This window comes from Ammospiza nelsoni, chromosome 2 (genome assembly GCF_027579445.1).
Source record: "Ammospiza nelsoni isolate bAmmNel1 chromosome 2, bAmmNel1.pri, whole genome shotgun sequence".
In the NCBI taxonomy this organism is placed as follows: domain Eukaryota; kingdom Metazoa; phylum Chordata; class Aves; order Passeriformes; family Passerellidae; genus Ammospiza; species Ammospiza nelsoni.
Window position 1 is genome coordinate 70,068,727 of NC_080634.1, and position 22,978 is coordinate 70,091,704.

General features: G+C 40.5%; 2 protein-coding genes across 5 annotated transcripts in view; one reads left to right on the top strand and one right to left on the bottom strand.

Annotated features, from left to right (window-relative positions):
- Positions 1-8,426: 8,426 nt before the first annotated feature.
- On the bottom strand, positions 8,427-16,289 carry COMMD6 (COMM domain containing 6). Of its 4 annotated transcripts, XR_009420514.1 has the most exons (8): positions 16,217-16,289; positions 15,959-16,017; positions 15,425-15,490; positions 15,219-15,295; positions 13,746-13,914; positions 12,501-12,653; positions 11,350-11,489; positions 8,427-8,687 (listed from the first exon to the last, which is right to left on the bottom strand). XR_009420514.1 is itself a non-coding variant. In XM_059493653.1 (7 exons), exons 1-7 carry the CDS (start codon positions 16,263-16,265, stop codon positions 11,439-11,441), a joined length of 624 nt encoding a protein of 207 aa, XP_059349636.1. In that variant the 5' UTR covers positions 16,266-16,289; the 3' UTR covers positions 8,799-11,438. The 4 variants fall into 4 exon arrangements, 3 of the variants coding, with proteins under 3 accessions (XP_059349636.1, XP_059349637.1, XP_059349638.1); XM_059493653.1 differs by lacking the exon at positions 8,427-8,687 and having other exon boundaries at positions 8,799-11,489; XM_059493654.1 differs by lacking the exons at positions 8,427-8,687; positions 12,501-12,653 and having other exon boundaries at positions 8,799-11,489.
- A 3,969-nt stretch (positions 16,290-20,258) lies between these two features.
- UCHL3 (ubiquitin C-terminal hydrolase L3) overlaps positions 20,259-22,978 on the top strand; it is a 41,048-nt gene continuing 38,328 nt past the window's right edge. The window contains exons 1-2 of the mRNA XM_059466397.1: positions 20,259-20,342; positions 20,579-20,590. Of these exons, the coding sequence (XP_059322380.1) occupies positions 20,301-20,342; positions 20,579-20,590 (54 nt within the window). The 5' untranslated portion in view covers positions 20,259-20,300. The remainder of the gene's footprint in view (positions 20,343-20,578; positions 20,591-22,978) is intronic.

Below are 22,978 nucleotides of genomic sequence, written 5' to 3' on the forward strand. Positions count from 1 at the left end.
CGTGCCTACGGCAGCCTCCCGCCGCGTACTGCTGAGTCAAGAGTTTAATTACGGCTGATTTTAACTCTCTTTTTTTTTTCCCCTAAGCTTGTTTCCTCCTTGAGCTTTTAATCGGGGGGGTTTCCTCGTCGCTATCGCGATAACATCTCTTGTCAACGACAAATCCGCCACATGCTGTAGATGTTAGTAACTAGCCTCCTCCAGCTGAGAAAGTAGCTGGACAAGGCTTTGCCAGCCGTACAGCATCCGTATCCTTTCGGTAATTGCCAATTGTAGCGACTGTCCCCCTGTTCCAATCTGTAGCAGCAGCGGTGGTAACTCCCAGTACACGTTGTTATGGCCACCGTTTTAACCCTGCCTACAAATAAAAACAATCTGTAGCTTGAGCTGAAGAGCTGCTCTGTGTAATTTGAGACTGCATGATTATTTGTGCAGAGAAGGGTCATGTAGCGCTCAGGTCACAGCCCACAGTAGTCTGAACTGACAAAAACTGTCGCATTTGCAGTATTTTCATACTATTACAAACCACTCTGCTCATTTCCTGAGCAAACAATTTTGCTCTTTTTTTTTTTTTTTTTTTTTTCAGTTTACCCATCTAGTTTATGCATTCTGGTTTATCGGTTGTAAATTTTAATTTAATATTGTTGTTTGGTACGACCTCAAATATATATTCTCTCATGGCATCCTACAACCCTTAAGGGACATCCTACAATGTCCCTTAAGGGTTGTAGGATGCCATGAGAGGAGCTAATGCAAAAAGTCTTCTGCAGGCTGAATATGTTCATATGAATATGAAGCATCTTTAATATGTACTGCAGTGGTACAAGTCAAAGCCAGACTGGACTTGCTTTCCCAAACTGACTGTTTTCATACTTGATCATCTGAACTACATTGTTGTGCAGTAGATTTTACAACCAGGGTAATTAGACGTATGATGGCCAAACTTTGTGGATCACAAACCTAAAAAATTTCTTCTCCCTTACTCCGCAGTTAGTATTAATCCTTTGGCTGGGAATGGTATTTAAGATTTTGTGCAACAGCATTGCAGAATGACAATTGTGAGCCTCTCACCAGCGCACCTGGAAGAAGAGCTATTTGCTTTCTGGCAGTGCTGGCACGGGTTTAATGCTGCAGTGAGCTGCTCCTTTTCTGCCAGTTCAGTTCTGTGAGCCGCCTGTAATTGAAGTGACAGCGCTCGTAGAGAGAGCGCGGCTGGCACAAAGGGAGCGGGAATGACGGCTCGGGGTGAAGGGAGCAGCGAGGCTGCTCGCCCCTTCTGGCTGCGCTTGGCTAGACCATTCATCTAGAGCGTGAAGCTGCAGCTCAGTCACTTGAGCACAAACACCGATTTAACCTACCTGGGAAGTGAACTGAACACTGAGCTTGCCCTAGAACAGCGGCAGAACCCCCTCGTACATCCTTCTGCAATTGCTTCAGATGGGATAATCATTAAATGACTCCAATGAAGCAGCCTAAGGGGGAGGCTGCAACATACTGAATAGCTGCAGTAACACCAGCACCATCTCTGGGACTACTAGATCCCTTCTGGTTTATGTTTGTATGTGAACTACCAAAACCAGTTTGTGGATAGCCACCTAGGCTTTTAGGTGCTATGGCAATAAATGAATAATAATCAGGAAACTTGGACACAATCATGTAAACACCTTAAAATAGCAAAAAAAAATCTTTGAAGCTATTACAGGTGCCTTGATGTTCTCGCATCATACAAATGGAACAAGAAATCTTCCCTTGAAGATGTTACAGAGATGTATTTTCAGCTGATAAGGATGCAGTTCAATTACTGCAAATTATCAGGTAGAAATGAAATTCTAAAATGTGAAAAATGAATGTGAAGCTCTGCAATTGTCACCACTGTGCTTATTTTGTAAAGCTATTTGCTTTTTCCTTCTGTTGGGCGATTTGCATAATATGGTATGATATCTGGTTATTTTGACTTTATTTTTGTTACTGAATTCTTTATACAAATCCCTTAGAAGATGAAATTAATTTATATAAATGCTACCACTAATATTTTAAGTACCTTCAAATTCTCAGATGTTCATCCAAAATTTTCTTGCTTTCTTTTTGCTTCAGCTATTTATGTCTCTATGAATCGATTCTTCGTAGTAATCCCTTTTAGCTGTCCATTACTTTTATCCATTTACTTCATCATTTCTTATCCTTTAATCTGCCTAACATTTTTTATCCTCTCACCTCATTAACAGTGTTTCAGTAGGAAGTAATTTCTTTTGTTATGTAACTTTTCTTCTTAAAGTTGGTCCCCTCTTCTCATTTCTTTTCACTTGTAAGACTTCATGTACCTTTAAGTTAAAGATTCCAATTTCTCTCATATTGAGAACAGTGCTCCTTAGTCCATGACATCAGACATGTCTCTCATGTAATTTCTAGTGTTTAAACTATAATGGTAATAAAAGTACCTTTCTATAATTATTTGCACAAGGTAGTTAGGAATTAGCATAAAATATATAATCCTTATAGCACAGTTAATGGGAATCAAAAACTTTGGGACAGAGAAGAAAGCAACTTTCCACAGTCCTTATCCAAAGAGCTTTGAAAATACATGTCTGTTCTTGATGAAAGAACAGTTTTCACCCCAGATCATCCCAAACAGAAGTGTAAATGCAGTACCCATGCCAAAGACACGACAGATGAAGTCACTGGTGAGGAGCCACAGTTTTTTTAACAATTCCTTTATTATTATTATTTTCATTAGCATTAGCTTTGGCCAAGCTCCTTGAAACAATTGTAAAATCCAAAGGGAGCACTCTATTGGAAGATATGAAGTCCATAAAGTACTATGGGCAATAATTGCCACAGCATGTGCTGCAAGTGAAACCAGCCACAGACCAATCAGACTTTTTTGAATTGTTGATTGCCATTGTTTTTTGTTCCAAACATAGACATAAGATGCAAAACCTCTTAAAGTAAGGGATATTACTGAAGTGTCCAAACACAAATAAAGGTAACTGTTAAGTGCCTCTGAACATTTTGGATTTGATATGCTTGATATGCTTGTCAGTGGAGTACTACATGTAAAGGTTATTTTTCCAAATAGAACAGAGAATGTATTTTCTTTCTGTTTATTAGAGGAAGTATGTTTAGTTCTCTAAGACCATACCTTGCTAATACATGCTTTTTCTGCACATGGCACCACAGCAGCCATTTCATAGGTCATATCTGGGTCTTCAGTTCATACTCAGTGTTAAAGGATTTAGACCTGTAAAATGGTAAGCAACCACAGCTCTTTGCTCTTAAGCAGCAAAGAGACCTCAGCACCTCACACGATCAGACTGTTAATTGCTAGTAATTATCCATCCCCTTAAGCTTTCTAGCCACAATTTTAATTGCAGAAAAAATATTAAGTTATTAGAGGAGCTGTAGGCTTGACTTTACAATCCCATAATTTATGCATAACTTCAGTCACCTTGGACTATTATTTCAGTAATATGCCCTGAAGCTAGAATTGCTTCTGATTCAATTGCTTTTCTAAGGATGAGCTCACTTAACTGTCTGGGAATTCAAGGTCCATTTCCATATTTACTTTATTGGTTTTGTTTAAACTAGTCATATTTTATTTTACTTTCAGATCACCTTTTTTTTCAGATCTGAGATATAAGCATTTTTACTTTAAAAACTATTTAATTAATTTAAACTACCTGGTCTTATTTGATGACTGTAATGAAATAACTTCTGGAAATACAGTTGAAGTACTAGAAAGTTCAGTAGACTGGACATATTACCAGGGCTTTAAGCTTTAGCTGCTGGACAAACTCTGGTGCCTCTTCTTTTAAAGTACATAAAAAACCTCACTAGAAATAATGAAAATTGTATATTTTGCAGGATGTATAAAGATTACAGTAGCTTGAAATGTAATGCAAAAGTTTTGAATAAGACATATTGGTCTTGCAGAGATATGTCAATAGCAGAGGACAATTGCTGCAATTTTTAAACAATAAAAAATGATGAAAAATTAATCTGACAAGCGGTGGGTTGGTTTTAGTGTTTACTTCTTAAATGGCACTAATCGTTTTTGATCAAAATGACAGACTGAATTTGTTCTGCCAACAAGACCCACTCCAAAACAGATTTAGGGGAACTGGAATGAACAAACTTCATAAGAGAATAATCCCTAGCTAGAAATTTAAAAAACATCTCTAGAACTTAAAGCAACCTGGCACATTTTATGTCTGTGTTCAGTGTATTGTTATTCAATTTAATGTAGCACTGATTAAGAGAAAGCATTCATTAAATTATTATACTTCTCTTCAAAGAGAAATTTGACTGGGGAAAGACTTTTACTTAAGTCATTTTTTCATATCATAATCATCCCATGAAACTTTCCAGCACAGCAGACTTTGAATCCAGTGAAGAACCACAACACATTTTATTTAAAACTAAGTTTTAACCTGGAGTCCTACGTGATCACAGCATCTTTCCATGCAGAAGTATTTGAAATTTGTTGGAGTTTTTGGTTTTGGGTTTTTTTAATAGGTCTCCTGCCCCCCCAAACTGCATCACATCAGCTTACCAGAATCCCTGTTGTTGAGGTTATACTGAGTTTGGTAGCTGTCAGCAGCTCAGATCAGCTGCAAAACTAGTTACTGCAGGAGATAGAGCAACATGTGCAACAAGAACTTCCATATTCCCTACTATTTCTTTCGTAAAAAATGAGCCATTTACTTCTCTACTATTCCCCAGCCACTGCAGTAACAGTAACATACAAAAAAGGAGAAAGAAGAGATGAAGTACTGTGACTACTGGAGTCTACTTCTCTCCTAACAGTGCCTACTACATCTACCTCATTTGTGATTGGGAAGGGATCCTGGTCTGCTCCAGTCCTCTAGCAATGGAAACTAAAACAGAATTTCTTGTCATGGCCAAAGTTAAAAAGAACACATTGATATTATGTCACAAATATATTATTACAAAGGATGAACCACAGGCTAGAAAGGTTTGTGAATCTGGACTAGAGTGCAGAAATAACACAGAAGAGAGGATGCTTTGAAAGGCAACAATACTCCAAAGGGCACAAATTATGTCTCTTCAAGAGGAAAATGCAAATACCATTATGATTTCAAGTGTATTCAAGTATTATTGCAGCTTCTGCACTTGGTACTGTATGTGTGTAAGAGAAGGTACAACTTAGCATGAACAGCAGGGCACCAGTAGGCTCAACACAATACCAAGAATGGTGCCAGTGTAGCTGCAAACATGAAAAAAAAGAACAGATGGGAACTCCTTAATCCTCTTTCTCACCGTCCTTGACTCTCTCCTAGGTAAATCGACATCTGTTGTCTTGACTCAGTTGGCTGCTGAGTATCTCTCATCTCCCCCCACTCCCAACTGTGAGAAGCAGCGTGCCACAGCACACCAGTGATTCATGCCAGACATGCGTTACAGTCCTCATTTTAAATGTAAACTTCAGCACCATTCTCAAGCTTCGTGTCTGGCTGCAGCATCCAGGACTTCCCTGCTCAGCAGCATCACTGGGAAGGAAGCCTGTCTTGCTTTAATTTGGGCAAGCTCTCAGATGAATATTTTTTTTACAAACACCTGTAAACTGACAAAGGCTCAGCTGCGATGACATTCATGGGGAACAGAAAAATTCTTTTCAGCTTCAATAATACCAAGAACATCTGAAAATGACTTTTCAGATTCAGAGGTAATTCATAGTGTAATTCAGCACCCAGACCACTTTCAGTGGTATTCCTAAAAGTGGCACAAATACACTGATAACTAGATTACATAACAGAATATGGAAGAATTTTAGACTGGTCAAACAGCATGAAAACTTTGCACAGACAAATGCAAATACTTTTTCTATTATCAAGATACAGATCTAGAAAAATCTCCGTGACAAATGTATAAACAGGGAAAAGAGTAAAATGAGAACAGGCCCCAAATGCAATATGATACTATTTGAAGACCAAGTCATAATGCAGAAATGTTAGTATAATTAAGTTACAGATTTAAACTGCTGCAAATATGCAGTGTATGGTGTGTATTCTGTTACCATTAAAATGCTGAATGTTGTTTATGTAACTGGAAATCTTTGTGTTCATCTCGATAATAATTAAAAAAATAAGTTAGTTAGTTTCCCTATAATGTAAGAAGTGGGATGGAGGTTATGGTGACATGAATTTATAGTTCCAGATCAAACTACAGAGGTTCCCAAAAGCCAGAGGTCCTCATCCTATAAGCACCCTGAAGCCAGACATGGTGTCAAAGGATTTCTGTGAGGCAGGACTGTATGTGGCACTGCCACCTGGTGACTGATGCTGGGACAAATCCTCTGGAATTATTATCTAGCACAGAGACTTATTGTATGAAATAATAAATTTTCCTTACTTTTCCAAAGCTCATTATGTGAAGTGCAAAACTAATATTGAAATTTCCAATTTATATAAACATAACAATATTTGTAATGTAAACGCTGACAGTATTTGGAAACTATAGTACTTACACAAAGGGTTCTTGAACCAGGGCAGCTTTGTCATTAGCCATAGCAGGTAAATGCAGTTCAGGGAAAATACTAAAATTAGCCTTCCTTCATGGAGAAGATCAGCCATCTCAGCTTCCTTATTTTCTCAGTGACACAAACTCATACATAATTAAGAGACATTTCCCAGTAACTCAACTAAATGCCAGGTCATCTCTCTACCTTCTCCCAGAAAAGCCTTGGAAACAAAAATCAGGAAGTCTTTCCAAGCATCCAGGACTGAGTATGAGGAATGCAGAGTACCATCCTTCTGACTCATGTGCTCCTATTGGCTAGGGAATAATTCCTTTTCTCCACAGGAGCTAGTAAGGGCTGGTTTGGATTTGTGCTGGAAACATTGTTAATAACAGTAGAGATGGGTTTTTTGTTGCTGAGCGGCTCTTACCGAGAGCCAAGACCTTTTCTGCTACTCACACCACCCCACCACTGAAGGAGCTGGGGGTGCATGAGTACTTGGGAGGGGACAGTTGGGACAGCTGGTCCCAACTGACCCAAGGGACATCCACTACCATAGGACATCATGCTCAGTCTATAAACTGGGGGGAACAGTTGGAGTGATGGTGTTTGTCCTCCCAAGTAAGCACTACACAGAATGAGACCCTGCGTCCCTGGGGATGGCTGAACACCTGCCTGTCCTTGGCAAGCGGGGAATGAATTCCTTGGTCTGCTCTGCTTGCCTGTGCAGCTTCTGCTTTACCTACTGAACTGTCTTTATCTCCACCCATGAGTTTTCTCACTTTTACCCTTCTGATTACCCTGTTATCCCCCAGCAGGAGGACTGAGCCAGCAGCTGTGGGGTGCTTGGCTGCCAGGTGGGGTTAAACCACAGCACCTTGTACACTCAAGAGCCAAGAGCAGATCTGTATGAGTGAGTGTGGCCACCGTGCAAAAAAAGCAAAAGTACAGGAAATATTTGGCCAAAATTTCACAGTGACAAGCAAATCCAGTAACGAGCTGGGTGAGCCTCAGGAAGGAAGCACTGCTACAGCATACCAGGCAAGCTGAGGTCAAGGCACTCAGGTCAGGTACTGACCTGCACCAATTCAGCTTCCAAATGAAGCAAATGCCTGGCAAGTCATCAGCCCAGCCAGCAGGTATGTAACTGTAGTAAAAATCCATCTGGGAAAGGAGCTCTACCATGAGCAACCACAGAATCTTGGAGGGGACAGAGACTGCTCAGTTTTAAGTGTTTCCCCCCCACAGTCCCCAGCCATTAGTCGAGGTTCTTCAGAGATATGGCATTTTTTTTCTCTGCAGGTAGATCAATTGACTCACAACACATTTTTGAGTTATTCTAGTACCTACAAGGTCTTAACAGAACCACCCTGCATGCCTCTGCAAAGGAGTGGAAATTACCCTCTCATTACACCTACAGCCAAGAGGGTAATAATAGATTCAAACAGGGCAATAATACATTCAAACAGGGCAAACAGGAAAAAGAAACTTTTTCCCCCCAGTTTATCACCTCTCTACCTTTGTTTTCAATTCATCCAAGGCAATGTGTCTTCAAGTGCTCAAATAGAGTGCAAAGGCTTATAAGAGGGAAGGTAAAAAATAAAGGGGGTGGGCTCACAATGAACAGGAAGGTCACATACCTTCAAAATGTGGTTTAAAAAAGGCAGTACAATTTTATGGAAGCAGAAACAGAGACATGCTTTTACTCGGCCTAAGTGTGCAGAAGCTAAATATAAAAACCACCAATGCACAGACATAGTCCAGCTATTTGTGCACTCCTCCCGTGGAGCTTTCTACAAAATAGCTTTTTGCAAGTGTGCTGGTGTGTTTGAACTGTATGGAAAAAAAAAAAAAGTCATGTAACGAAGACAACAGTCAGGGCTCGGACATTCCTTCATTATTCCCTCCCCTGAATTTGTTGACTGTGCATGACACCACCCCCCTCCTTCCTTCCTTCTGCTCTGTTCTAAGCAAATGTTGAAAAAAATAAAATGTTTACTTGTCTCCTAAATACAGCTAAGGAAAAAATCACTTGAATGTAATTTCCTGCAAAATTTCATTTATCTCACATGTCCTCTGCCTCTTCCTGGTTCAATACAACATTTTGTCTAGCTTTCAGTAATTGATACAAAGAGTCCTTGCAGCCTGCAGTTACCCATTAACTCCTTGGTAGCCCATCACAGAGAAAGACTGCATATGTCTGATCTTCATCCTAATTTAATAAGGAAAGAAATTTAGTCACTGTCGAGTCCTGAACTTTACTCATTGCAGTATCTGCTAGACAAACTTCCATCCAGTAGGCTTAAAACAAAACACAGACAAGTTCTGTTGTTATTACCTACATGTTTAATCACTGTCTGTGGACTTACAAAAATATTCATGTTATACAATTTTTATTAATCAACAATTAGAATAAGGAACACATAAGGACTCCTGATTTTCTTTGAAAAGATCTGGTTTCTGCACATATAGACAAACAAATCACCAGCTTGTTTGGACGTATTAGTATTGCTACCCTTAAAACTCAAGTTTTTTGTTTGGTTTCCTTTTAATAAAATACTTAATTCTTCCATTACTCAGTAGAGGAACTCCTGCTGATAGTGATCAGGACACATTTCAAAGGTTTGAGTACACAGCCAACTTTAAATCGTAACTCCTCTGAAAATTCTCAAGACAGTAAACTAGTATAGTATACATGTCCAAGCATCTTCCAGCCAGAATTATAACATGCTGGAATTCAGGGACATTTAAAAAAATATTCATCAATACTTCTAGAATATCTGACTTGACAAAATAAAAGTCTTTATAAAGGCTGACAACTTTCTCCCCTCACTGATGGAGCAAGCAAAACTGCTAATTGGGTGTTTCCTCATTACCTTCCAACATCTACTGAATTGTTAAGACATGATTTAATTAAATCTTTTTTTCCATGCAGCTCCAATGAAGGCACAAATATTTCCAGCTATATGAAGAATTTATGTGCATTAGAACACAGAGGAAGTTATTTGTAAGGCTCCAGCTTTACTAAAAAAAGACAACCTTATTTTTTTCTGGAACTCTTGCACTGATGTAAAACAATTAATTCACTAGGCCAAAGCATGACAATGTTTTCCAGTTATAGCAGCCTTACACTCCAACTTCTTCACAGTAAAAAACAACAACAAAAGAAATCAGCTGCTCACATCACTTTTCCATACACATTTGTTTGCTCTATCCTTCAGCCCTGAGCCTTACAGAAAGACAAGGGAAGAGGCAAAGGGGAAGTGTGTTCCCAAGAGCATTTTGTGACACTGTACCAGGAGGATCCCAGAAATGAGTGATCTGCACTCCCTAGCCACAAAGCAGACACCTCAGACTTCAACCAGCATAAACAAAGTATTATCCAGATCCATGGACATGGCCAAAAACTTTTGTCAAAGCCAACACTGTTTCACTTATTTGGGCTTCTAATAAATTCCAAGTACTGTTTATATGCATCATGCACAATGCCTAAAATAGGGGCATTCCTGAAAGGATTGTAGCAAATGCAGCACACACAATGTGCTGCACTTTATTTTCATAGCACAAAAAGGCAGACATAACCTGTCTCAATGACTTTCATCCAGCTCTTAAAAATGTTAATTTAAAAAACAGATTTGACTTAGAAAGGTAGAGTAGATGTTCACATTTTAAGTGGGCTTGAAATAATTTGAGGAGCTGTCCCAGCTGAAGTTGAAGCAGAAACTTCAATCTGCATATCAGTGTGAATTAGCTCTCTCCAGATTTACTTGTTCTAGTATACCACCAACACATCTGGAGATGCAACAGTATTGCTTTCATCACATACCACAATATTTGCAGTGTGTTTTGTTTTCTGGAATATTCAAGGAAAAAAAATTAAGAGGCGAGCGTGCAAGCGCATTGGATTAATCACTCCCCTTTAGAAATGTCCCCATTTTCAACATCACAGTCAAAGTTTTGTTGGTCAGGACACCTTCTTAGGGCAACATGCAGAACACAGTCCAGTGGCTGCTTGTTACAGTGCAACGCCCAAAGAAATCTTTTAGTGTGGTCCTTTCTCTGATGTGCTTGGCTACCTCTCCAGACAGAATTTTCAAGTTTTCTCTTGACTTTTCTAGTTCAGAGGTTGAAGTGAGGTAACTAAATCAATATTTTAATTTCATTAGAAAGAAGACTTTAGACCAAAACATCAAGCAGAATGCCACAGATTAACAACGGATTAAATGAAAAAAAACCAAAAACCCATTAAAATACTTTTGAGTTAATTTTCCTTTCTACCTTTATGTAAAATTAGCCTCTAGGCTTCATTTCAGAGAATTTTGAAATGAAAAATTCTCAGAAAAAACTTAATGTATTAATCCAGTCATTATAAGCCCAGGTGGTGGGAAATAAATATTTGAAATCAACAAGCTGTTAGGACAAGTACAGTCTCCAGTTAAAAAGACTGGAAGCCAGATCTGCAAATAGCTGCAATCAACATCCCAACAATGCTGTTCTTCAAGAGTAGCTGTATGCCTGTAACTTTATACTCTCCTTATATGTAATAATACTGTTGAGTCCAAGCCCATCCTAATTTTACAGATAAAAACATTAACGTGGGATTTACACTTCTGTCAGTATCTTCCCAGTCAACATTTTCAGATGTCTTTATGCACCACAGAATTTAGTGTGTAGTTTCTTACGTGAGTATTAGGAAGTCTACAGAGATGCTTCTCCTTACACATCCTGATCTTTTGTCTACCAGGATGAGCAAAGCTGGACACATTCTCACAAACACTGCAGAGTTGACTTCAAGTTATCAAAAGCGAAGGAATCTTCACAGCAATGCAAGGATGATGCTGACCAAGTCCTGTCAAGAAGACAAGGATACATACCTTGCTGAACAATGGCACTTTATTCCCTATGCAGAATGGAAAGTTTACTTGATCTTCCTCCAACATGTCACTGGAAATAAAAGTTCCCTTCAAACTGTTTCAAGAACAGATGCCATTTCCTTGAACTGTCTGACGAAGTTCTAAAAAGCAAGAATTGGGACAAATTTCAGTTGCTTGAAGAAAAGCTCAAACTGCAGTTCAAACTAGTGTGTTAGACAAAAAATACTGTCCATATTTCTCACTTTCAATGTACAGCTTGAAAATATCTGCTTTCCTTTCTATGTGCTGGCCAGCATTTGAGTACATTAACTATCAAACCTACGAAGGTGATGCCTTATTAGCATGGCATTAATAGGAAAAGGTGCTACAAAAGAAAAAAAATAAAGTAGCTCTCATGCCATAAAAATAAAAAAAAACCTTTCTCACATGAATGTTTCTACTCCCATCTGAAATAAACCAGACTTCTCAAATGTAGCATTCATTTCCTGAAGTAGCCAAAGAACAAATTATCAAACAGGCTTCAACCAGAATAAATACAACATTTTACAACACCCAAGAATTCAGAATATCCTTCTCAAATTTCTGCTAATCAAATTCCAAGGATCTATTTAAGTTGGTATGATATTCTAGGTGATGTATTGACCCTTTAAACAGGAATGACAATACAAGGGCCATGTTTATGCAAAACTAAAGTTACATAAATTCATAGATGGAGACACAGCAACTAAGAGTCAGTCATGATAAAGCAGACTGATCTCCATTCCTAATCATTAGCAATTTTTAGGCTTAAGCCAAGTTTTAGATTTTGAGGCTGGGGAACAGTTCCGTAGATCAAAAACATTCTATGAACTCCTAATATGGCAGAAGGAGAGCTGGCAAGCTCTAAAAGATTTTATGTCTTTGTTTGTTAGTTTATTTGTAGGAGAAATGATCAATTACTGCTCAATTGACATTTTCAGTTAAGTGAGGTAGAACTAAATACTCAAGTAAGTATTCTGTGTTTTAAACAGTTATTTAATGCTTCCTGTTTGCACGACTATACAAGTAAACAAGCAGCACAAACAGATGCACCAGGGTACACAGCTGACCCTCCCAACAATGGCACTGCTGTTTTCAGGACACTGAACATTCAAGTAACACTCAGAACAGACCTTGAACTGTGGGATCGTCATTTCAAAAGATTTGTCTGTTATTTGTCCTGAAGGGTCTGCCACTGTTAGTGTCACTGTGACATAGGGGTACTTCAGAGACCTGCAGGTGTCAGAGCTCATCGCAACTCCCAGCTTCCATTTCATATCTACAAACTACAAAGATGAAAATCGTTGGAAACAGTGTCACAGACAGAGATCTACCATTGCTATTCACTTGAAGGGATAATTCACAGACAATACAGGACATCTAGAGATCTTATCCAAATGGAAAACAAACATAAATATTCAAGTTTTATTATGACTACAAATCATCTGCCCTTCCCTTTAATGGTGAATAAATAGGTAATTTAATAAGTTATTTCACTTTATCTGTTCTCCTTATTCAAGTACAATCAACGGGCAAGTACACTCTTCTTAAAATTCTAGTAAGAGGAGCTTAAGCCACAGAGTTCACCCAGCTTGTATACAAGGCAATCAGATTTTTGACAGTTTTTTTTCAAAGTTTCAAAATCAGAAGCTTCTAAGTCTAAACCAAGTAATTCAGAATAGCAATAACAGAGAAAAATTATGGCATTTAATAACTACGTTTTAGATAAATCAAAGTACATAACAGATACATTTCAGACAAGCAAGTTATAATTTTTAGCCTTTTGTGAAGAAGAGCCTTTAGAAGTTTATATCAAGCCTCAGAAAAAGATCCTCCTTTCCTAAGGCTATACTCATTTAAACTGCTGTCAGGAAAAAAAAAATCTTAAAATTTAAACAAATTGCTACTTTTTCAAGTAAAAAGGGGATGCTGGAAATTGACATAAAGTACCTTTAAAAATAATATTTAAATTTAAGGGACACAAAAAATGAGCAGTCAAGTGGTGGTGTTAACAACTTTAAAGAACAATTTACACTTAAAACAGATTTACATAATGAGCTAATAGAATAGTCTGCCAGACTGACTGCCATTCATCTTCCCTAAGAATAGTACAAAACATGAATTTTTAAAAAGGCAGAAAATGTGACTTTATAATCCAAACAATAATATCAGAAAACTGTTCAGCACGCAGACAACCTTTATTGTATATGCTGCTTTAACCGAGTAGGTATTTGGCAACACGTAACTGTGCACACAGGTAGGAAAGCTTTCAGCAGCCCATCTACCTCTGCCTGCCTGACAACACAACACACACAGTGAGACACTGACATGTCTGAAACGTTCACCATCAGCTCTGCTGCTCTTTGTCCTTTAGTTACCTGCCCCACTGTGGCCGTAGTTGTTGCATCTTCTGACACAGCGATGGCTTTGCCCTGCTCGTTCCACACGTGCCGAATGACCTGAACCGCGTGTTTTGGCAGAGTGCTGACGCCACTGCCCAAGGAGGTGACGAGTTCCTCTGTAGAGAGGTTGTTCCTGGCTGCTGTGCTGCAACAGATACATCCAGAGACCTCGGCATCAATTTCATTCTCCACCACCTTAATACAATTCCTCATTTCACCCCAACGAGACAGCTTTTATTTCTACCTTACGTGTACTTTAAAACAATTCAGCAGCCCATGATTACTTTTTTTCCAGAACCTTATTGATCTTCTATATCCATGTGCAGAAAACAACAAGACCTTAATGTGCCTTAATATGCAGAGGCCTAGCCTTGCTGGGCTTGCACAACATCCAACATCAAACCAAAAATAATCACCGCCTCCAAGTGCTGCACCAACTGGAAGAAGGCTGAAGTCAGTGAGGGCTGTGTGTGTAGAGTTAAACAGTATCATTATTTTAGAAACAACTCAATTTAATTAAACACGCAGGTGGAATTGAAGAGCCACCAAAAGTAAGGACTTCAAGGTCACAGTATAATGGATACACTAACGGGAGTCAAATGATGCCACGAACCCTTCAACTGAAAAGGCAGCCAGTCTAAAGGAAAACTGCCTCTTGATTTCCTCTACAGAAACAAGTACACAAAAAATCCTTCTCTGTGTTTGCTCATGCAGGTTCACTCCTCCTAAAGAAGCATCAATACAAGAGAAAGTGAGTTAGTCCTCCAAGTAGCATGGTTGAATATAACTTCAGATATTCTTTTTTATAGATGGAAAACTAGTATATTAAATTTCTACTGATATTTTCCTGATCTGTATTAATGTTACATAAAACATTTAGATACTATATATTAAAAGGACAAGCAAGATCTTGAAAACTTTATCTTTCTAAAAATAGAAACATTTATCAACTAAAAATACTTCCTAAAAACTTAATTCATGGCAGAATGCAATATTATAAGCTCTGTATCCTTCAAAAAAGCACCAATGCCGATTTCTGATCTCCAAGAAACAAAAAGTTTTTAAAATACACTTTTTCCAGGATGAGCAAAAGCCCATCTGACTTTTGGCTTTTTCCAGGATTGTCAAAAGCCCAGCTGACTTAGCTTTAAAAGTGAGCTTAACTTCCTCTATCTTGCCACTTAGGTCTAGAGCTTGCAGATGGCATCTCAGAACCATTTCCTCTTTTTATTTTTAATTACAAAAAGTGATACTATATATTAAGTAACTACACTATTTAATAATCAAACTAAGCCCAGGTGCTCTTTTCTGTGTACTGAGACTTACAAACTTTTGCCTTTTTCCCAAATCAGTTCATTTTATACTGACATTTGATATAATTTTCTCTACCACCATTAAGTTGTGATGGAAGGGAAAGACATGGTGAAAAGTAAATTATTTTGTGCTTACCTAAATAGAAATGAAAGAGTGTTAGCTACTTTTGCCAGGTCACCAATATTAATGTCAACCCCCGATGTTTGAATTCTCTAAAAACAGAATGTTCAAATAATTACAAATAATAAATAATGCATTAGTAAAAGCATCTTTGTATATACAAACACACAAGAAACCCCACATCAGTTTGGGAATTCACAAGGGCTGGTGTGCCAACTTACCTGACACAATTCAGCTGTATTTATACCTGGGATCTTATGGTTCAGATGCTCAATTATTTGTTCACACTGTGGAAAAAAACATGTTTGAAGACATAATTTATACAAAAATGGACAAAGAGAGTGTATAGTGCAGAGTAAAGACTGAAGTAATTGAAATGACTGATTTTAAAATTCCATCAAAGCCAAGGAAAGAAAACGAAACAAACCAAGACTTTAGTTTCTACCTCACTATTGCTAATTAACACACCAGTTTCTTATTAACTGTTCAAGTGCACACTACAGTAAACAAGCTAAATGTTTTTTTAGACGAATTACCTTGGTATAGCATTTAAATTACAGACAAAAATAGATGTTTAGAAGTCTTCTGTGATAAACATAAATTTAAATCAAACCCATTGCTCTTAGCAGGACAGATCTGTTTCATGAGTCAATTCAAGGTTCCCTCTGCATCACACAAAACCAAAAACAGCTTAAATAAAAAGGCTTCCTGGAGTGCTAGAAGCCTTTCCCCATCCCATTTATCGCCCTACTTACCAGCTCTGCAAAAAAGTCTTGAGGTATTAAACGAATCTTATCTGCTGCACCACCACCATCTGAAAAACAGCAGCGATCAGAAGCAAATACATAAATAAAATGTTACAGCAATAAATCAAATCTTTCCCTGAAGAATGCCTAGGCCATCACGCACGCGTTACCGTCACTGAACTCAGTCAATTTTAACTTACATGTCCCCAGAGAAAGCCGCGGCTGCCCTCGCCCCCCACTCCCCTCCCCGGCTCCCGCCGCCCTCACCCAGCGCCACCAGCGCCCTCGCGAGCGCGCCCGCGGAGCCGCCGGCCATGGCGCCGCGCGCCCGCCGAGCCCCGGCTTCCGCACACGGCGCTCCCCGCGCTGATTGGCTCCCAGCGCCCCCAGAGCGAGGCGGCGGCAGCGGCGCCGCGCTGATTGGCTGCGGCGCGGGGAGCACGCGCTCCTCCCGCCGCGCTGCGGCCGCTGCCCCACCCTCGCGGAGCGGCCGCGGGAGGGTGGGGGAAGGGCAGCACCACCCCGGAGCCAGGCACGCTCGGCTGGCGCTACACGGTGTGCGCTGAGAGTGGTTTGCTGAAAGGGTTTTCTTGGTGCTCGTTGTCAAAGGCGCAGGCACGCAAATCACAGAACCATAGAATGTTAAGCGGTTGGAAGCGGCCCTAGAGATCATTCAGCCCCAATCCCCTGCCATGGGTAGGGACACCTCCCACTAGATCAGGTTATCCCACCCAACCTGATCTCCAGCATGTCACGGATGGGACATCCACAACCTCTCTGGGAAAATATTCCAGTGCCTCACCTCCTTCGCAGTAAAGAATTTCTTCCTAATACCTAACCTAAATTTCCCCACTTTCAGTTTGTACCTATGCATTCCCCCTCGCCCTGTCACTACATTTCCTGACGAAGAGTCCCTCTCCGTCCCATGTACATCCCCTTCAGACACTGGAAGGTTGCCATGAGATTTCCACGCCACCTTTTGCTCTCCGGGCCGAACAGCTCCAGCTTCGTCAGCCTGTGCTGGCAGGGGAGCTGATGCCTGTTCCATACAGGGTGTGTGTTCCACATGGGGTCACTCGGTACCGAATGACCATGCTTTGTACAGGTGGACTCTGCAATCAGCCCATATGCCTTCAAATAAACTGTGGTTTGGGGGTGACTTGTGTAGGTAAACTATGTATAGGTAAACTTGTGTAGGTAAACTTCAGCTTTATGGGGAAATAACCACCTTTTGTAAAACTACAAACAGTACTATGTTAAATAAGCATTTCATACTGATGTTAACGAAGTTTGGACTGTGGCTGGAATACTAAGGCAACACTAACCCTTCAGCAGTTTCCCTTATAAAAATAATACTTTTACACTTCTCTAGTATCAGTTTTACATTTGCTTTTAGCCTTTTTAATATATATAGAAAGAATAATGTTATAATCTCAGTAGATCAATTCTGAGGCTGTGACAGTAGTAAACCATAACTCGTCCCACAGCAGTGGTGACTAAGCTCTATGCATTTTCAGTAAGTGTTAATGAAAGAATTGATGCCTATATAACTTAGATCAAAGTTACAAAGTGCTTATATAGCTTGAGTTATGAGATATCAATATAACATAAATCATGATGTTTTGTATATCCATATAACTTGATATATCTATATGACCTGATATATCTATATAACCTAAATAATGACTTTTTATATGCCTATATAATCTGAATTATAGCTTTTTTAAAATAATTGAATGCTAGTATATGGTTAACTAGTTGCTTGATGCTGAATAGACAAGAAAAAGAAGAAAAAGCTCACCACGTGGGTAGCTTTAGAGATTGATAAGTATAGCATTAATGAAAAATTGGCTACTACAAAGCCAATTAGCCACAAAAAAAAGAATTTAGACCAGTTCAGACTAGACAGACCAAGGAACACCATAACTGTGCATGCTCCAAAGACAAAGCTGAAAAGTTCAGATGTGAAGAAGACCTTGGAAGCCTTCATCAAAGACCCCTGACGACCCTCAAACTGGGGAGATGCAAGCACAGTGCAAAAGAACGATCTAATAACCATGAGATCATACTGTGTAAATTAATTCTGGCGTGTATGTGATGATGCTGTAGTGACATAGTGCCACTAAGCAACACTTACTGCATAAATACACCCCAGCACTTGACAAATGTGGGTGAGTTAGGTGGAGAAATCCCCCTCACCACCAGCACTGCAACAAACAAATACCTGCTCTATTAGACATCAGTCTGTGGGGATTTATTTCCAGCCTATCTTTCAGGCATCAAAATCTGTAATATATTTCAGAAAAAGACTAACATTAGGGAACATGGTGTGTTTTTATAAGCTTTATACATTTATGACCTGTCTGATCTTGGCCTCTCCCTTCTAAAGTGTCTAATTAAGTGTGCAAATGATTTTGAGCAGTCTATGTCTTTACGATCTCATGGTTGTTAAAATACTGGCAATGTATGCATCACTGAGATCTGTCTCTGATGCTGAGGACTTAACAATCTCTTTGTTCTTAACATACCAAACTCTTAATACATACTTTGTTATCTAGAGAACTTTACATATTACTTTATATTACAATTTCATTAAGTCTCTCAGTAGTGCCCTTAGCACTATGACTAATACTCATTATGGTACTTTTCTTTCTTACTTTCTATCTCCAACATGTGGAGATGGGAGCTGAAGTTTAATATCTTGGTGGTTAGGTAATTACAAAATAATTTGCCAAAATTTTAAAATATTTTGGTTTATTTTAATTGGCATATAAATATGCATTACATGTTTTAATTTGGAACAGAAGTTGGTGAAATATGAATGGATTTTGGCTTGTCAGCCTATCTGTGTAAAAGAGGCTGACCCCAACCTGTCTACAATCTCTTTCCAAATAGCTGTAAAGAGTAATAAGGTCCCCTCCCACCCTGAGCCTCCTTTTTTTCCATGTTAGGCAAGCCCAGCCTCATGGGATGTGCTCTCCAGACCCTTCAACAGCTTTGTTGCTGTTCTCTGGATTCGCTCCAGCACCTCAATGTCCCTCCTGAACTGTGGATTCCAGAATGGACACAATACTGGAGGTGTGCCCTCACCAATGCCATGATGTGTTCCTTTTAGCCTTTCTGAAATAACTTGAAAGAAGGCATTAACACTAAATCTGGTATGTGTACATATATGAAATGTAATCACACTGTACATATGTTTTAGATTGTGCTTCATCTTAGCCAAAACACCAAGAAATGCCATGTTTAATGGGATGGGAAGTATGATGGGATTTGTAGCTACAGAAGATAAATGTTTTTAATCGTGTTTAACACATCTTGCAGTAATTTTCAGGAAGGTGTATGGGGACCTCACCACCCAAGTCCTTGCTGCTACACTGAGGTCTTCTCAGGCAAGATGAAGCCAGGGGAGCAAGCACTGACCTTTTCTCTCTGGCAATCAGTGCTAGGACCTGAGTGAACGGCCTGAAGTTGTGTCAGAGGGGGTTTAGGTTAGATAACAGAAAAAGGTTCTTCATCCAGGGGGTAGTTGGGCAGTGGAAGAGGCTCCCCAGGGACGTGGTCACCAGCCTGGCAGCGTGCAAGAATCGTCTGGACAATACTCTCGGGCACATGGTGTGACTCGTGGGGACGTCCTGTGCAGGGCCGGGAGCTGGATTCCATGATCCCTGTGGGTCCCTTCTGACTCAGAATATTCTGTGATTCTGAGGGGTAATTTAGTGCCACTGCTGCTCAGCAGTTCCTCTGGCTCCCTTTGTCCCGCCTCGCCCCGTGGCCTGCCCCGTCCCTGGCGAGCGTATATCGCTGAACGCTGCCTATGCCTTCCCGCAGCGGTTCAGCTCAGCTGCTGGAGGCCGCTTCGGAGGGGCCGGGCTGCCGGGGCGCTCGGCGGGCGCTCCCGCGGCCCCGCCGTGCCCGGCTCCGACTCCAGCTCCGGCTCCTACCATGCCCCGACCCCGAGCGGCCGCGCCCCCCGGCGGCTGCAGCGCGCCCCGCAGGCCCCGGCAGCGGCGGGGGAGAGGAACCACCCGTTGCCCTGTTGGGAGAGTCCATTGCCGGGGGAGCCAAGAGGGCGGGGAGGGGGGAATCTCCCGGGCCTCGCCGCCCGGAGCACTCCGGGGACGGACGGCGGCCACTGCCGAGCGCGCCGTTCCGGCCATCAGTGCGAAGCGGCGCAGCGGTGCGGGCGGGCGCCGGGCGGTGTTTCCTCCTTCGCCCGCCCCCCCTGCGAGGCGCGGCGCGGTTACGCGGCCCCGGGTCAGGCTGAGGCGCGGCGGCACCGTGAGGCGCTGTCAGAGCCGCGCTGAGAGGTCCGCCCAGCTCCGCACCGGGATCCGCCGCCGCCGCTGCCATGGAGCCCCATCGCTGGCTGCCCCTGGAGGCCAACCCCGACGTGAGTGCCCGGCCTGGGCAGCGGGGCGCTGCCGTGCGCGGGGGCTGCCCGCCCGACAGGCTGCCTGCTGTGGGGATGGCGGGAGGGTGGCGGAGGGGAGAGGGCAGAGGGCTCCGGGCCGCGCCGGACCGCATCGCTTCTTCAGGGGTGGCTGGTGGAGGTAGGGATGGAGGAAGGTCTCATTCCGTGGATCTGGCTGAGTCTTAACTACCTTCTGTTTTTTGCTTTCTTTTCAGGTCACGAATCAGGTAAGAAGCTTTTATTTGAGATAACCTTTAGTCTCTGCAGCTTTGGGCCCGTCTCCTGTCGTTTTCGTGTAGTACAGGCTCTGTCTTGTCCAAGGAGAGTGCCCCCTTCCTTCCCTGCGCGTGTCTGCGCTCGTCTTCGCATGTCCGACCGTGCTGGAACCTCTCCCGTAAAGATACGTATGAAAGAGAAACGAACAGTAAAAAGAGAATAGTTGTGGCCTGGCTGTTACTGTTATGAAATTTCTGGTGTTTTTCAAGGTGGGTTTTAATTCATTAATTAGTGGTTAAAACATTAATTTATATATAATATGTGCCAGGTGTGGACCTGTATGTGATGGCTTTGGGCACATTAATTTGTACATAACATGTGCCCGATGTGGACCTGTACACGGTGGCTTTGGGCACATGTATGGATCTGCTTGCATCACGGTATTGTAGTCTCATACTTTTTTGGCTGACCATAAAAAATAATGTTATTTTACCATATTTGCGCTTTCCTGCTTATTAATGACAATATGTACATGACTGGTTGTTGCTGTTTTTGTTAGCGTGGTAGAACCCACGCTGGAGAAAGGAAGCTTGTTCTAGTACACAAAACAATGCTCCCGCTAAATAAGCTCTGGCTGAAAGGAAATCACACATACTCTAACCCTGCATCATGTTCTCAGTGACGACTTTGAGCATAGTGTTAATGGTCAGTTGTTGATTTCAGCAGGCCTCTTGGTAATGTTAAAGGTGGTGTTTAAGCCAAAGGCCTCTGAAACTTCCATCAGCAAAATTGTATTCTTAAAACTATATTGTTGAAATATTTTGGAAACTGGGAATTTCTGTGTGTAAAGAATGTTTTGTTTGGTTTTTTTGGTGTTGTGGTTGCTGTAATGTACAAACTACATCTGCAGGAGAGTGAAGGGTTGTTTGAAACTGGGTCATTTTGTGTGTTATAGTTTCCTAGGGCAAATAATTTTACAATTCTTACAGTACTGCTGCTGTGGAGCGATTTGAGAAGTCTGTAATCCCAGTCTTCTGAGTTAAAATTGATGGCCTTTCCTGGGAGCCCGTCTTGAACACATGCTATAGTTTCCTCTTTTTCATTTTGAAATTCAGAGGCTAAATTCCAGAAAATAAGTGACTAAATAAATAACTGAATAAATAACTTCCAATTATCTAACTTTTTCTTCTGACTTTCCAGATGGTGAGATGAGCTCATCATGGTACAAATTAAGACCACCTTTAAAGTAGAAATTGAGGAGGAGAAAATAGTGACATTCTTTCATCTGAAATATCTTGTATCCCTATGTTTTTATGGTGTATGGAGAAAATCCTAAAAGGATGTCAAATGTACAGTTTTAAGTGTGTTTAAAATTCACCTCTTTTGCCCATTGGTGATGGATGTAGCTGTTGTAGATGATCATGGATAATAGGAGTTTGTACCCCACAAGGATTTTCTTGTTACTGTTTCTGTGTAGAAAAGGCCACTTGAAAGCAATTGGATTTCCTCCTTCACTACCAGTCTTGACTGAGCAGGATTGTTATTATCTAGAGAGAGAGATGTATATTAAAAATAATAAATAGGTGGGTGTTGAACATGAATACACTTTGCATTATTAATCATTGTTCTTTTAATCTCATCAGTACAGTGGTGAACTGTGTAGCAACAGGGCTGTTAGTCGTAAGTTATTCATATCCTGCTTGTGTTTAAAACAATAATAGTAATTTGAAATTCTAATGAAGTTGGTAACTAATTTTTGGAAAATCCTGTTGAGTTAATTGCAAGGATGGGCATTTCTTGTAGTACTCTGTACTGTGCTCTGTAAAATATTCTAGAAGTCTTTAGCATTAAAAACCCCAATGATCTACATCTACAAACTGCAATATTCATGTCCAGTAGTAATTTAATAGATGTTTTTGGTCAGACATCTAGACAAGTGCCAAGTGTTTCTTCTTGGGGTTTCTTATTTGGCTTTTTTAGTTGAGTGTTAGACTATCTCTTATGCATACTGCTTTTGTTAGTGTTAAAATTATTGCTAGGAATGGTAGTGAAGTCTTAAACAAAAAAAAATTCCAGTGACCTGTAAGATGCATAGATTCTTTGTGTTAGATTGTAATTAGAACCATCATCAAGTGCTTACTCTGTTTTGATTATTTTGCCAATAATTTTATTCCCCTCATTAACAATAATTAGTAAGGAAATGTACTAAATGCAGGTTCATTTACTTTTAGTATGTTCTTACAATACTGTGTCTTCTCTGGTTTTAAAATATAGGCTATAAATTTGAGGCTTTCAGTCTTTGTGGTAGAAATTCTGATGATAATGGGAAAAAAGGGTATTTCTCAGTTAGAGGTATGTGAAGTTGTTAAAAAATATGTCAGAAGTTTTTCTCTGTCTGA